At 33.8% G+C, this 17,595-nt stretch overlaps 2 protein-coding genes across 2 annotated transcripts in view; one reads left to right on the forward strand and one right to left on the reverse strand.

The window, feature by feature from the left end:
- LOC123670517 (mitochondrial inner membrane protease subunit 1) lies at positions 1–2,803 on the reverse strand. The gene is made up of 2 exons (XM_045604007.1): positions 2,442–2,803; positions 1–479 (listed from the first exon to the last, which is right to left on the reverse strand). Exons 1-2 carry the CDS (start codon positions 2,547–2,549, stop codon positions 126–128), a joined length of 462 nt encoding a protein of 153 aa, XP_045459963.1. The 5' UTR covers positions 2,550–2,803; the 3' UTR covers positions 1–125.
- Positions 2,804–3,758: 955 nt separating this feature from the next.
- The window catches only part of LOC123670042 (zinc transporter 1), a 37,371-nt gene continuing 23,534 nt past the window's right edge, over positions 3,759–17,595 (forward strand). Inside the window, exons 1-4 of the mRNA XM_045603550.1 lie at positions 3,759–4,236; positions 5,714–5,898; positions 10,438–10,660; positions 14,350–14,601. Of these exons, the coding sequence (XP_045459506.1) occupies positions 5,722–5,898; positions 10,438–10,660; positions 14,350–14,601 (652 nt within the window). The 5' untranslated portion in view covers positions 3,759–4,236; positions 5,714–5,721. The remainder of the gene's footprint in view (positions 4,237–5,713; positions 5,899–10,437; positions 10,661–14,349; positions 14,602–17,595) is intronic.

A 17,595-nucleotide genomic window follows, 5' to 3' on the forward strand; every position in this document is an offset into this window, starting at 1 on the left:
TGAATGAACAATTTTTATTTACAAAATAATATAACATAATTTGTAATCATTCAATCAATTTAACTGAACGACCAAGTCATTATAACAACTAGATGCACTAATAAAGCATCTACACTTATTTATAATTAATCAGTCAAAAAACTTATCCTATTTAATGGCCACACTCTACAAACAACTCTTCCGCGAATCAGTCCCTGTGGGACAGGGCCATACATTCTTGAATCTTTAGAGTTATCTGAATTGTCCCCTTCTAACCAAACATGCCCTCTTGGTACCACTTGACTTCCTCTAGGAAGAAAGCCCTTAACTCTATCACCTGGCAGCCCAGTTATTCTCTTACAAATGTTCTGTGTAGGGTATATAGGACACTTCGCTGTGACTATATCTCCACGACGCAGCCTCTGCAGTCTTGGTGTTATGTGTTCAGTAAAGAGAATGTTGTTTGTTTCTAGAGTAGGCTCCATTGACGGACCAGTGCACTGAAATAAAACATAACATATTTATATTAAATTAGCCGACCCTGCAAACATTGTTTACCCATAATGTATCCTCCTAATAGCTTAAGGGTATGAAATATAGATGTTGGCCGATTCTCACACCTACCCGATATGCACACAAAATTTCATAAAAATCAGTCCAGACGTTTCGGAGGAGTATTATAACTAGCATTGTGACACGAGAATTTTATATATAAGATTAATGTATATGTTAAAAATGTCATTATACCAGTTTGGTCATACACTACCGTCCAAAAGTTTGGAAGCAACAAGATAAAATCAAATAAAATAAAAGTAAGCCATCTTAAATTTTTTTTATTGATACAGAATTAAAAAAATAGACAAAACACACTTCTACAACAATGAAATTAAATAAGTAATATAAAAATTAAATTAAATTTTAGCTTCATCGAAGTGTCCACCCCTCTCTTTAATTACCTTCTCGCATATTCTAGGCATCCTACTAATTAATTTCATAAAATACTGTTCATCTAACTTCTTCCATTCGCTCTGTAATAGTTGCCACAAATGTTCTGAGCTCGTAGGAGATTGATTTTTCACCCTTCTATCTAGTTCATCCCAAACAAGTTCAATGGGAGAAAGGTCAGGTGATTGAGACGGCCACTGCATGATTTTCACATCTTTTTTCTTCCTTAAAAAGTTCTGGCACAGTTTGGACGAATGTTTCGGGTCGTTATCTTGCTGAAAAACGAACCCAGGACCAATAAGATTCAGTCCACCGGGTATGGCGAAATCCTTAAGAATTTTCAAATAGCGTTCCTTGTTTAGTTTTTCGGTTATCCTCACAAGACTTCCGGGTTTATTGTTGCCGAAACACCCCCAAACCATGACATTACCACCACCATGTTTGATAGTAGGCACTGTACAAGCTTCTGAAGCTCTCTCTCCTTTAGATCGGCGCACAAAAACACGTCTATTGGACCCGAAAATCTGAAACTTCGATTCGTCACTCCAAAGAACTTTTTTCCATTGGTTTATTGTCCAGTTTTTATGTTCCTTTGCCCATTCTAGTCTGTTTTTCTTATGCCGAATTGTTAGTTTTGGTTTTTTAACTGCAACACAACCTCTTAGCCCCGCAGACAGTAGTCGTCTTTTAACTGTTGTTATTGACACGGGTGTTCCTCGCGTTTCATTCAGAGATGCGGTAATTTGTGGTGCAGTTAAGCGACGATTCCGTTTAGAAAGAACTCTGATGAAGTTATCCTCTTGACTTGTAGTGGATTTGGGCCTACCAGACCTTTTTCTATCTTCATTTTTGCCAGTTCCTTTTTTTCTAGCGAGGGTGTAGTGGACACCTTTACAAGAAATTCCGAGTTTTTTTGCGATTTGGCGTTCACTGTAGCCTTCCTCACGCAGAGTACAAATAGCGCTTCGCTGTTCAAGTGTGATTTGCTTGCGTTTTGCCATTTTCAATAAAAAAAAAAGACGGTCAAGGAAGTAGTCGAAATCTTTTGAATACAGACGATGTTAATATCACAACCTTCGCGTTCTAATGCTCAAGTGTGACTAAATAAGGTCCAAAAAAGATATAAACTACAAAATATTTTCAATAAAACCGCATCAATGCATGAAAGAAAGTCCCCGGCGGATGAAGTAATAAAACACGTGTTTCGTCAAAATCCAGGAATTTGTTAAAACTCAAGGAATATGCACTAGTAGTCCTTTTGTTTTGTGTTAAAAAATCACAAAAGGTCATAAAACTTTATTTTATTGCTATTATTTACCGCAGGGAGTCGGCAATCTTTTGTTTTGTTTGAAATCAGGTGTGCTTCCAAACTTTTGGACGGTAGTGTAGCTATTACTATTCAAACCCCCTAAATTAAATAACTATATAGTGCTTTTAATATTACATAACTTTTTAAATAATAGTAATAAGAACCTCCTAATACTACTTTTTGGTATTTAATAGTTAAGTCAACTTACCAACACAAAATCACCAACATATTCTATTAAGCAATGCGTGATACACGCCGTTTGTACAACATAACCCATTAACGCAGAAGATTTTCTAATAATAGCTTTATAACTCATATTTAAATATTTAAGTTCTAAACATAAATCTTCACTAATTGGTTTTAAGTATGTTTAAGACGCTGATAAAGCGCATTTATCACATTCTTTCAACAGTATTGAAAAATGATTCAAAGAAATAATATAATTTTAATTGTATATTACATTATATTTGCTACAAATCAGTACGGTTTTGAAATATTTTAACTTTTACAAAACAGTACTATTCAAGTTTCAGCTGATTTTTGACATTTATTCAGAAACAAAATAAGAATGCAGACAACAAAAATTTTAAAAATTGTATTATGTGCATTCGATTCAATACAATATATCGATTAGCGTTCCGACTCAAATTTATTATTTTTAATATCAGTATAATTAGAGAATATTGCCTTTATTTCCTGTCTTATTAGTATAATATTTTATTTTAGGCTATTTTGATTTTATATTATTTTTATTTTTATTTTATTCATTTTTTTATACGTTTTACCGATTTACAAATATAGGCCGCGTTCCATTAAGCGTCCACAACGCCCGCAAAGTCTATTCTATCGTTCAACCTAATAATGCCTTTGGTCGCTCGATCGCTCGGCGTCATAGATGACGTCACTGTTCACGACGACATCGCCCACAAAATATAGGTGGGTCAAAGTTGGCTTTCATCAAAACGTGACGGGAATTTAAAAAAAAACAATTGTCAATGTCAAATTGTGAATGTTATATCTCATTCGATTCCGCAAAAACGCAACAACTAATTCCCGAAAATCTACGTTGAATCAAGTTTTACAGCAATCCTCGCAAAATATTCACTCATAACCCAACAAAATAACAGCTGCATATTTTCACCATACTGCCATATTGCGAGCACACAGCTGACACCTGACAACGCCCAACTATGCGCTCCACTTACAAAATTTGCCTAAAAGTTAAACGTCTGCGGCATTTAGGAGTGGAACGGTAATTTCAGCGGTCGTGATCAATGGCGTTGTGAGCCGTAGGTGGAACGCGCCCTTTGTTTCACTTTACAATTATTTTTCAATTTTTTTTTATAATTTCGTTTAAAAAGTGTAAAATGTTATACAAAATATGCATAATCTACTATATTTGATGTGTTAATTCATGTCGTGTGATATCCAAATTAAAATTAAACCATTTTTAATTTGTCAATGAATAGCTGAGTGTTATTTTTTAATCTTCATTCGGTTCATATTCAATGCATGCACTATTTGAGTTTGACAGTTATATTCAGACGGACCATCGTTTAGCTACCTACCCAATACTGATTGATCTCACGAGAGTGGAATTTTTAAATTCTTATTAAAACAAAGAAGCGAATTTATATTCGTCCTTGCCGACAAGAACAACTATTTATTTCGCTTTTAGTGACAAATCTTGTGTGTATTTTTTCATTATAACGTTTCCTAGTCTTTGCGTGAAATCTGGCTGTTTTACAAGAAATTTCATATAAGCGCACAAAAAGAAGGAAATTGTTTTCAAACCACGTATGGATTTTTGATGTTTACCATTTTAACTATTAAATGGTGTCTCGGCTTAGCTTAGATGTTGCGTTGAACCGATTTTAAACTAAGGTACACATATTTTTGCTAAATGAGTACGCATATTTTGTAACTCTATTGACACCCGAAAATCAAATGGGTCCGATTTTTTGATACATATCGTCTAGTTTGGGCAACCTATTCAAAATAAGGTAAGTGAACTACGAGTCATGTATATTAAATTATACAATAGGTATATGACCAAAATTTTAAAGTGAAGACATCTCTAGGCTAGCCTTACTCTCATTTTTTGATATATTTTATTCTGTTCCAGTTTTTTATAATTTATGATTATTTATAATTACTTGTATTTGATTTCTATAACACTATTTTTACCATAGCACTCTACCTATTGCTCATTCTAATAGTGGAAACCTTTCTGCAGGGTAGATCTACGTTTACCATATTACTTCTGTGAAAATGTATTAGTCATTTCATAAGGCCTTGTAAATGATATATTTTTCTTGTTTCTTTTAAAAGTATTGAAATAGAGAAGTGTTTTAGTTCTTACTAACATATATTTATTTTCAATAATATTCACCTACATTATGCTAAAATGATTTCATAAATATTTATTCTTAATTTATTAAATTTTATGAAGCTATCTCTTGTAATGATTTTATTGGTGTTTTAAAACGGATATCTCTATCAAATTATGCATTGTTTATTATAGACAATGCATGAAAGTTACATTTAAAATGTCATATTATTATACATTAACAAAAGTAGTGTAGCTGTTGAAAATAATAGTATAAAATTGCTTCTATAATTTGACTAATAGTTAATCATACAAATATTTATCTTAAATATATATCTATAACTTATTTATGAATAATAAATACATAAATGCCTCACACTCAACAGCCTCCACTAGGATTTACTCCTATGTCAGGAGTTGGGAAACACACAACACACAAGCACTAGCAACAAAATTATGGCAAACATCTGTATGGCCAATACAAATGTATGCCACATCGGGCGCAACCTGCAACCGCTAGTACAACAGCAACCACAAAGCATCGCTGTGACCCTTGTGCTAACACATTATCTATATGTCTATATTTTGTAGAAAATATTATCTAGATATTGAGTATCTTAGATTCTTATGTCTCGGCTCTAATACTGATTAATTAATAGATAAATTGTATGAAGGTTGTTACACCTCTGCTCTGTAATGCTTATTACTATTAGCATGAAAGTATATTATTTCTCAAATATTATTTAAATGTAATTTTATTTCAAACTACTACAAATATATAATATAAATTTCGATTAAAAAAGAAATTGTATGACAATTTCTTAACACAGGAAATTATCACTTATGTAAATAAATAACATAAAATTTGTTTTCAAGTAAACTAAATATTAAATTATAAGTGATTTCATTAGATTGTTTAGAATACTCTTGGTTTTATTCAAAAGAGAATATCAATAATTAAATTAATAAAAAATAATTAAAGGTTATCTGGAAGAAATCGCTCTTCAGCGATAAGATCGCCTTTGTACATCTTTTTGTTGTAATTACTACTGTTTGTTTATATTTTGGTGTACAATAAAGTATATATTATTATTATTATTATGTTTTATAAATTTTTAGGTGAAAAATTAATTATGAATTTTTATTTTTAGTTAAAATTATGGGAAAATTCTCGGGCAAGAAGTGCCGTCTCCTGTCCATGTTATGGCTGACTGGGACTTTCTTTGTAGTGGAGTTAATAGTTGGCTATGTGACAAACTCCATGGCCCTTGTCGCCGACTCCTTTCATATGCTGAGTGATGTAGCCGCACTTGTGATTGCTTTCTTATCTGTTAAGGTATGTAAATAAAATAATATTATTATCCTTTTATTATGATTAATTAAGTATGCTTAGCTAAGCTTTCATTGTAATATTTGTATGATATTGATAATATAAAACCTGTATATCACTGATGTATATAGCTTCTGTTATTGATAAATAGTACATCGGTTACAAAACGCTTTCAAAATCACCCGGTATACACAGAAGCAAAACAAGTGGGTTAAAGGTGGCTTTTACCTAAAAACAGTTTAAGTGGAGCAGCGTGGTGGATTAAGCTCCGATCCTTCTACATGGATAAAAAAGCCTAGCGCAGCAGTGAATCGTAAAGCCTTATTACTTTAAAAATTACAATTTGAGTATCAAAAAATGTCCTGACCCTTTTAATTAGGTTGGGAGAGGGCAGATTTTATAAATAACATTATCTATGTTCATGTTATGAAATTTTAATTTATCAGTAAAAGATAAACAAGTTGCAACAGTGCTTAATTAGTTATTATCCAAACAGTTATTAAAAATTATATTTCTACATTATATTAAGATAAAATTAATATCAATTACTACTACTAATTTTATTGTTATTGTTGTGATTAATTAGCTATCAAAGATAATTTTCAATTATTTATTTATTTTGTTAACAAAAATCTCCAATATTATTTCTGTCTACTATAAAAACATGTTTGCCTTTGGGGTCATCCATTAATCACGTGAGGCTCGAAGAGAGGGGGTGGTTCGGAAAAAAGTCACGACATATCAGATGGAAGGCTATAATGTGATATCTACATGTACCTATATATAATTTTCGTTAACGCGCGATTTCTGAACAAAAAAAATACAACCAACAAACACCTGTAACCTTGATGTTTCACTGGACATTTGTATCACGATGCTTAATTTTCCAAAATTTAATAGGTTGTACCCGTATTTACAAATAATATTCCAATTAATATATAATATTACAATTAATATACAGATAATGATTTTTAAAACTGCATTGTTAAGCCATGTTTAAATCCTTTTAAAAAATGCTTAATTTTTTTTAACAAAAGACGTTCATAAACACTAACCATTTGACTAGTATCGGTTTTTGATTAAAAAATGAATCATCGAAATCGATTCACCCATTAAAATATTATGAGGTATAATATGGTACAAATAAAAATAGTCAAGTAAATAAACATTATTAGAGATAATTCAAAAAGTAACTTGTCAGATCTCGATTAAATTTAAACGACAACATGTAACATGACAAGCATCTCCTTTCGATTAAAAGAAATTGTCATCGAAATCGGTCCACTTAGTAAAAAATTCTGAAGTAATACTTATAAAAAAATACAGTGGAATTTTTGAAGTCAGTTAAAAATATTAATTGCTTATCATCGAGTCACTATAATTATAAAAACAGCGTGACGTCATTTCACTATAACGTCATTGAAAATAGTTTGTTGTAATAAATGTGACTCAAGATTACTAACTACATCATCATTCACATATGTGAATGATGATGTAGTTGGGGAAGCATAATATACTCCGAGGGCATTCCCTAAATATTTCAAAGTTCCAATACTCATATTTTATATTATTTATTTAATGTGTACACCATTCTAAGATTTATTTGATACTTTGTAATCGTTAACGTATACTTGATCAATAATGTGGGCCTCCCCACCGTGCTTCGGAGAGCCGTATACGAAGAGTAAAGCCGTCGGTCCCGGTTGTTGTCATTTATACTTGATAGCGATCATTACTCATAGTAGGGAATATATCCGCCAACTCGCATTGGAGCAGTGTGGTAGATTAAGCTCTGATCCTTCTCCTACCTGTGGAAGAGGCCTATTGCCCAGCAGTGGGATATTACAGGCTGAAGCGTAGTGTAAGCGTTATATACTTAATCTAATATATAAAATTCTCGTGTAGTTAAACTCCTTCGAAACAGCTTAACCGATTTTCATGAAATTTTGTGTGCATATCGGGTAGGTCTGAGAATCGGCCAACATCTATTTTCATTCCCCTAAGTTATAGGTGTGGGGCGGGGGGGGTTTGAGAAGGTTAATAAAATATATGTCAAAACAACGTTTGCGGGGTCAGCTAGTCTATATGTATAATTTAATTATAACCAAATTAAATATAAATTATAGTAATTAAATTATAGTCAAATTTTAGCGAAATCGTTTATTTATAACTATATTTTTCGAGCCGCGGGGTGCAGCTTGTGTAATATATGTATAAATATATTTCTAAAACATTTGTATGTATGTATAAAATTTTTTGTATTTTTATATATGTACAGACCCACAAGGACAGACACCCAGACTGGAGATAAATTTTTGTAGAAATACAAATAAAGCCTAATCGAAAGCAAGTCCAGCGACCAATTTCGTAGTTCTAGCGATCAAAACTAGAATCATAAATGTAGTATACAAAGAGGTCCTAAATTATTGTATTATAATAGTAGGTACTACTTTACCCCTTTTTGTAAATGTAATCTATTTCTACGCGAGCGAAGCCGCGGCCAACCGTTAGTGTATGTATATAGAAACGAGCTGTTAGTGCGTCGTTAAGATCACCGTACATAGATAACATTTCAAACAGTAATCAATCGTTTCTAGTCGTTACCAGTTTTTCTACAACGTAAAACATTATAGACGAAAGTTTTATCAACAATCGATTAGCTCTCCTCTATTATTGAAGCAGCTTTATCCGGAATAATCATTAACTACCTAATACTGACCCGGTGAACTTCGTGCGGCTTTTTTTTGTGGACTTATCAATTATTACTGTTTTTTTTTAATTTTCTTTTGCACAATCCATATCCTGACTACGCTTCAGCCTGTGATATCCCAGTGCTGGGCATAGGCCTCTTTTCCCATGTAGGAGAAGGATCAGAGCTTAATACACCACGCTGCTCCAATGCGGGTTGGCGAATATATTCCCTACTATGAGTAACGATCGCTATCAGGTGTACATGATAACAACCGGGACCGACGGTTTAACGTGCTCTCTGAGGCGTGGTGGGGAGAACCACAAGGACTACAAAAACACCCAGACCACTGCAAACATTTGTATGGCCAATACAAATGTTTTTCATGTGCGAGGATGGAACCCGCAACCACCAGCCCAACCACCACAAACCCAGTGCTGTGACCGTTGCGCCAACGCGTCGTCTTATTATGTATACATATATTACTAGCTGATCTGTTAAACTTCACACCGCCTTATTTTTTTCTCTTAAATATAATAATTACATATATCAAAATAAAATATAGCATATCTTTCAAGTTGGATAAATAAATAAATGAATATCTTATAACATGCACACACAGTCGTCCGTTCCTATGGTAAGCAACTTAATGCTTGTGTTATAGGTAATAGCCGGCCGATGTAGCTAAATACTTTTTTAAATTGATATCGATATTTATTTATTATTAAATGCTACACCCAGACTTAGGCGGGAATCGAACTCGCAACCCGCGGAGCAGAAAGCAGGGCCACTACAAACTGCACCAACGAAATAGCTGGATCAAACTGTGCTAATTTGAGCTTAGGAGTCCATTGCGGACAAACAACGTGACGCGTAATTTATATATGTATATTAAGATATGTGTGGCTACGGCACTAAAGAATTTAGCCACCCCCTCTCTTCCCGTGGGTGTCGTAAGAGGCGACTAAGGGATAACAAGGTTCCACAACCACCTTGGAATTTAAGAAGCCGACCGATGGCGGGATAACCATCCAACTGCTGGCTTTGAAATACACAGGCCGAAGACGGGCAGCAGCGTCTTCGGTGCGACAAAGCCAGTACTGCGGTCACCAACCCGCCTGCCCAGCGTGGTGGCTATGGGCAAAACACATGAGTTTCACGCTGTTTTTGGCGTCAACTTGTGGAGGCCTATGTCCAGCAGTGGACTGTATAGGCTGTAATGATGATGATGATATTAAGATAAATAATACCAAATCATATTCAAGACAAACTATAACGCTGACTGATAATGTAAATGTGATATGAATGAAATATCATTTACCCAAGTAATTACTCGATATATTCTTCAATATATTCCACTTATTGATGTATTCTCACGAAACCACAGGATACATCAGATCTCGTGCGACCCAAGGGCATTATTAATTCATTTCGTATTCGCAGAGCTTACACTTGTTGTTAGTATTGTACGGCGATGGTATGAATCACCGACAATATTCGTAAATTATAGGGTGAGAGCATAACTCTCTTAAATTTGTTCGAGAACTTGAATTTAGATTAAAAAAAATATATAGTCAACTGTAATGTGGCAAAAAACCAATTTCGAAAATAATTAATTGACACTCGAACTTGTAAAAAATTTCATGCCTATTTTTTTTTTATCTTTAATTGCGATCAAATGAAAGTGTAGTTAAACCAAGGAAAAAGGAGTTATAAGTGCGAAATCGTTAACTTTTCCTCAAGAGCCCTATTAACACCAGTTGTTTTGATTTAAAAGTCTATACATGTTGTGATATTAGTTAGTATGCTAAATTTATATAAAAATGTGTATATTAAAGTATTAATATTTTTCGTAGATGTCACCAAAGAAATGGTCAAAGAATACATTCGGCTGGGCGCGCGCGGAAGTGCTAGGAGCGTTAGTTAACGCGGTGTTCCTTGTCGCGTTGTGTTTCAGCATAACAGTGGAGGCCGTGCAGAGGTTCATCAAGATCGAGACGATCCACAACGCGAAGCTACTTGTGGCGGTGGGGACGCTCGGGTTAATACTGAACATCGTTGGACTGTTCTTATTCCACGGTAAGATTATTTTTATTTGTTATTATTTACTTTTGTGTTACCCATACATTATTAGGGAATTCTAAACATTTTTAATATCATATCAAAAATCGACCGTTCCAGCGGGGATCGAACTGCATCTCCGACCAATCCGTTCCAATCTAAATGTGTATAAGTATTTAAATCTCACGACAAGCTTTTATGTCATTCTAGCAGTTGTCCGCGGCTTCGCTTCCGTAGAAAATGATAATATTTACATAGAGAAGCTAAAGTAGTGTATATTCATTATACTACAACAATTCACGCCCTCTTTGTACCATATTCATGACTTACCTTCCGTGCGTTAGAACTACGGACGAACTAACGGAGTGTATGACAAATACAAACTTTCAACCCCTATTTGACATCCTTAGAGGTATAATTTTTCAAAATCCTTTCTTATTGGACGTATATTACAATATATAGTATATATAGTAATTTTTAGTATTTGTAGCACGATAAATGAAGACCTTCATACAAACTTGTTCGAGTCAGAACACCTGAATTCAGTCCTGTTACAAAATATAGTTGTTATGTAACGTACATGTATATATAGATGTTATTTAACATACATGTTAATATAGATATATAAAAAATTCTCGTGTCACAATGTTAGTTATAATCTTCTTCCGAAACGGCTGGACCGATTTTTATAAAATTTTGTGTGCATATCGGGTACGTCTGAGAATCGGTCAACATCTATTTTTCACACACCTAAGGGGGCTAATAACATATATGTGACCAAAACAACGTTTGCAGGGTCAGCTAGTATATGTATAAATATACATTTGTAATAAGTGGGAATGGAACCCGCGATCGCAAAATAGCTCTCTATTCTCAACTTTAATCTAAGCCGTGGTCAATTTTAGTTTTTGTGTAGGTGTATACTCTTCACATCGCAAACTTTACGTTGAGACAAAAAATCTTTGATAAAATTTGTATTGCCATAAATGCCTTGTATGTATGTGCATAAAATAATTATACAAATAAAATTTCTATTATCAAAAGTCATTTATATTCAACTTCATAGAATTTATATTATTTAATATTATTAACCTTTTCATGAAAATTATCGAGATCTCTGCAACTTACGTACGTAACACTTTTAGAGAAATAAGTAACTATTTTATATCACTCACTCACTTATCGCCTATCGCAGTCCACTGCTGGACATAGGCCTCCCCAAGTTCGCGCCAGACATCCCGGTCTTCCGCAATCCTTATCCAGCCGACACCGGCAATCTTACGTATATCGTCGGTCCAACGGGCCGGAGGACGTCCCACACTGCGTTTGCCAAGACGCGGTCTCCACTCTAGGACCCGTCTACTCCAACGGCCATCGGTCCTGCGACACAAATGACCAGCCCACTGCCACTTCAACTTGCTAATTCTGTAGGCTACGTCGGTTACTTTCGTTCTCTCGCGGATAGTCTCATTACTAATCCTATCTTTAAGAGAAACCTCAAGCATAGCCCGTTCCATTGCACGTTGAGCGACCCTAAACTTGTGGACCAGTCCCTTCGTCAGTGTCCACGTCTCGGCTGCGTATGTTAACACAGGCAGGACGCATTGTTCGAAGACTTTTGTATAGAAAACTTCTTTTTTTTTTTGACCATTTTATATAGAAAACTTCAATGAATCACATATAAATTGCTTGAAGTTGACTGCTTATATGTGCATATAAAAACACGTGTATTTCATTTACTCGTTTACATATTGTCTAACTTTGAGACTACAAGTGAAGTATATAACGTATTTATCTTTATTGCACAGTCGATTTTCATTATTTCGCTCATTAAACGCAAAGGTGACTGTATCTTGAAACTTATCTTAACGACCAAGACAAATTTGTACGTGCCATTTAATTTATTATTTACTTGCTAAAGTTATCATCTACCTACCTACTTTACTTACCTACCTAAATATCGGATTCGTTTATTAGGTTTGGAGGTAATGTAAATATAAAAGGGCAAGTTAAAATATGCAAAAATTTGTATCTAGATAATAAACTATAATTAAAGATTGCTGAAGGTATAAAAAAAACTATGTTTAAAAAACTGACTTCCTAAACCAAATGGAAAAACCAAATAGAAATAATTGTTTAGGCATAGGATTGGTTTTTAGGTTTTTCGATATGGTCTTATGTTATTATAATGCATTAATAATTGTGTTTGCTCGCAAACGAAAAAAAACCGACTTCAGTTACATCGACGAGTAATACAACGTAGATCGACGAAAAAATACTCAAGTAACTGCGCGTTATCAAAGATTACTCAAAAAGTAGTTATCAGATCTCAATGAAATTTACATGTGACCACATGACAAACATCAGCTTTCGATTAAATTAAAAATTATTAAAATCGGTATACCCAGTAAAAAGTTATTGCGGATTTTCAAGAAGTTCCCTCGATTTCTCTGGGATCCCATTATCAGATCCTGGTTTCTTTATCATAGTACACAAGGATATCTTCTTTCCAACAAAAAAAGAATTATCAAAATCGGTACACCCAGTAAAAAGTTATTGCGAATTTTCAAGAATTTCCATCAATTTCTCTAGGATTCCATCATCAGATCCTGGTTTCCTTATCATGATACCAAACTAGGGATATCTCTTTTCCAACAAAAAAAGAATTATCAAAATCGGTACATCCAGTAGAAAGTTATACGGTATAATACAACGTAGGTCGACGAAAAAAGCGTCAAGTAAAAACGCATTATTAGATATAGCTCGAAAAGTAGTTGTTAGATCTCAAATAAATTTAAATGGGACCAATTGGCACACACCACCTTTCGATTAAAAGAAAATTTGTCGAAATCGCTCCACCCAGTCAAAAGTTCTGATGTAACCCACATAAAAAAAAAAATACAGTCGAATTGAAAACCTCCTCCTTTTTTGGAAGTCGGTTAAAAATATCTTCCATACATATTTTTCGTGGTAACAGCAACAAGCAGTGAATAAAAAATAAAATAAAAACTCAGTTCACTAAGGGTCAGGCTTCCATACATCTTCTCCGAAATTAAAAACACGTCTTTTTTTTCCAAATCTGCATCGCAATGGAAGATGATACAACGCGTAATATGAGACATTGTGTCTTTTTTTAAATTATTATTCTGTTTTTTTTTTTGTTTCTTTAAAATTTAAATTGTTAATATTGATTTTTAATTGCTTACATGACGGGAGAAAGCCGTTTGTCCGCCATGGACTCCTTAACTGATTTTAATCAAATGTTTGATACACGTAATTATTACATATAAGGAAAAAAAGGCGGTATAAGGTTCGCCAGGTCAGCTATTTATTATATAAATCTTTCTAATGGTTTAAAGTAATTGGTTTAGCCCTTACTTACAATTAATTTATCAATTTGGTACATAAAAACAATCTTCTCATCGTAATACTTTATATACTAGATTATTTTTAAAAGAGTAGCTGAGGAGTTTCTGGCCTATTCTTCTCTTCAGAACCAACATTCCGAATCGGTCGTAGCTTCACTTTTAACTAAAATTATTTAATAACGACAAATATAATTTTAATGTGTAAAATATCGACTCAAGAGTGCTTTTTAAGGCCTATTTGAGTAAAGTCATTTATTTAAGATTTTTTTTTAGAATAGTATTAGTAATTTAATTTATTATTTTGATTTTTAAATTATATCAACGTCTCATTCATCCTAGAACACGGCAGCAGTCATGGCCACACGCACGGTGGTGTTCCACCACCTGCCAATGTCAGGCACTTAACCGAACTGGTGAACAGTAACGCGGACATGGCATTGGGTCATGCGGCCACTGATACTGAGGAAACCGATGAGATGGTACCACCCAAAGTGGATAAGCTACCGAGCAAGCAAGCGCCCAAAGCGCCTTCTGATCCTGGACATCTGAACATGAAGGGCGTTTTTCTTCATGTTCTATCTGATGCTTTGGGTAAGTTATGTAATTTTTTTTTGAGTTGAAGTTTAGTTATAAGCTATACCTTTTACTACTAGTACTACTACTTACCTATTACTATACCTTTTACTATACTACTTTCCTGAGCAGTATCGAAAACTCGAGAACATTTCTGTAAATTATGTCTATTTCGTGTGTAATGTCAGAAACATAGATGCCAAAATGCTTCTGTTTATTACCATAAACTATAATCCCTTTAGCCTGCTGGTGCATTTCTGATACCTCTGGCGCTGCAGGTTGGGTTTAAAGAATTTTTATTTTCTCATTGAAAACACACAGTCACTTACATGACAAACTATCAACATATTATGTGGGTAATAATACAAAAATTGGTTATTACACATTACTTACTATTTACTTAACATTAGATGATAAATACTATAATATCTATATTATTTATTTAAATATATAACTGAAAGCCCCAGCCCGACTGCCTCACCTAGACCTTACAGAAGATCACAGCAAAATAATACTGCTTTGTGTAGTAGTAGTTGTTTGTAGTATAGTATTGTGTTCCTGTTGGTGAGTAAGGTGACCAGAGCTCCTGGGGGGATTGGGGATTGGGTCGGCAACGCGCTTGCGATGCTTCTGGTGTTGCAGGCGTCTATAAGCTGCGGTAATCGCTTACCATTAGGTGAGCCGTACGCTTGTTTACCGACCTAGTGACATAAAAAAAAAGTAAAGGCATTGATGCAATTATATATTAAGGCTAAGGTATGTAATTTAAGGTACTCAGAACGAATCAAAGTAAGTAAAAATCTTAAGAACTGTGTATAAATAAATAAATAAACGCTTCGAGCTCAACGACCCCCGGTAGGATTTTCTCCTGTGTCGGGGGTCCGGAAACACACACAATACACAAGCACAAACGCCCAGACCACAACAAACATCTGTCTGGCCAATACAAATGTCTGTCATGAGCGGGGATTGAACCCGCAGCGGCAAGCGCAATAGCCAGTGCTGTGACCGCTGCGCCGACGCGTCGCCATATCGCATAATTATGTTTGTTTACAACGATAAAGGAGTGCCGCACAATATTGGCGTGATGATAATAAAAAATTAATTTATTGAATGTTTGTCGTTTGTATTATCACTTACGATAAACAGTCTAAACTCATCGTTAAGAATTTCGCTAGGACCTTGAATGTTGAATATCTAAAGGTTTGTATTGTTGTAAAAAATTAAATGTTCAGAATACGTATTATGGTTCCGTATATAAAAATATTTTTTATTCCGAAGTATGAAGCACGAACGATCTGCGTGTACTGTACTGATCTTTTTAGGATTTTTAAATATTTGTTGGCTCCAAGTATTAAATTCATAATTTTTTTTTTATTGTCAATATCTGTGCGTGTTAGGATCTGATTAAAGGAACTCTAAATTTATGTTAACAGACAAGGAAGTAGTAAGATATATTAGAATCGCTCCAATAACTGCTTTACAAATACAATTTATACTATTGCAAAAAGAGGTGAATGGATTCTTAGAAATTAACAAAAAAAAAATATTATCGAAATTATTAAAAACTAGATATGCCCTGCAGTTTTATCCGAAGTAGATCTGCTTAAGAATGATTTGGTAACGATTTCAAATATATAATATGTATGTAATAATTTACTAATGACACGATTCATAAGGTAGACGATGTATCAAGATAGAAACGTACCTAGATCATTTTAAATCACAATTGCAAAAACCGCATTAAATTTCCAGCAGCAGATTTTTTGACATGCTGAAAGAATCAGATAGACTGACAAAAATTGTAAAAAATAAAATTATCTGGCATAAAGACCTTATGATACGTTCTTTCTTACAGACATTTTTGCCAGTTCCAATTTTATTATACGCATAGAAAATAGTGAAAAAGTAAAATACCTAAATGTTAATAATGGTAAAGCTTATTCATTCAATATTCAATTGTGGCGAAGTTTAAGAATCAGGAAAGCATAAAAATGTCAATTTGTTTTTTTCGTGCGTTTCGTTAGACACCGTGAAATTATGTAATTAAACTTTAAATGAGGAAATGGCAGCGTAATTGGTGACAAATGAAACTCAATATCACGAGTTGTAGATGCACGTTGAAAATTTTAAAAGAAACGTAAGCAAATATACGTACGTGTATCTCGTTCTTTTACAAGCTTTAGAAGTCTTGAGAATCTAGAGTAAGGAAAATACGGCTTCATTCGGACAAAGTTTTAGTTGTTTATATTTGAAGAAAGACAGGGGGAAATATTTTGCCTTCTGCAACTTGCAACTGCAACAAATTTTGAGCAGGCTAACTGAGAAGTATCAATGTCACAGAAGATGACAGGTTATACTGCTGTCGAGAAGTGTTATTTCTAGTAGTAAGGTAGCTAGAGCTCTTGTGGATGTGTTCATAGTTACAGTTGGCAATCTTTTTTTTCATACTAGTTGTATAAAAAATCGTATTTTAATCCTGTCCTGTCCCGTCTTTGTCCTCGTGAATGTGTAATGTATAACTTTAAAAACGTGTACGTGCCTCTGCGTTTACGCTTAGATTTATCATTGTTAAATTAATATTCAATCGTACTTTATATATGTAAAAGGGCGATTGCCGTATGGTTAATTAATTTGCTTTGATGCTAGCAAGTCGTTTCAAATTTATTGAAAATGAAACACCTTTTAAAAATAATACTTTTGAATGTACAAAATTACAATTTTGTCTGTCATGGAATGTCTGTGAATGTATAAGATGGTGCAGCGCGGTGATATAAATAAAAATAAATTGAGAAATTTTCTCGATGATATTTATTGGTTATTCATGACACTTCTTAATTATTTATGACATTTGGTTATCTTTGATAGTTGTTTCATATTTATGGAACTTTTTGATTGTTTATGATATTTATTGATTATTATTATTTATGAAATTTATGCTTTACGTTTTTTTTAATAGCCGCCTCTACTTTTGGATAATGTAGCATTCTGATAATGCACGAATTATCCTAA

This window comes from Melitaea cinxia, chromosome 4, assembly GCF_905220565.1.
Source record: "Melitaea cinxia chromosome 4, ilMelCinx1.1, whole genome shotgun sequence".
Classification (NCBI taxonomy): Eukaryota; Metazoa; Arthropoda; class Insecta; order Lepidoptera; family Nymphalidae; genus Melitaea; species Melitaea cinxia.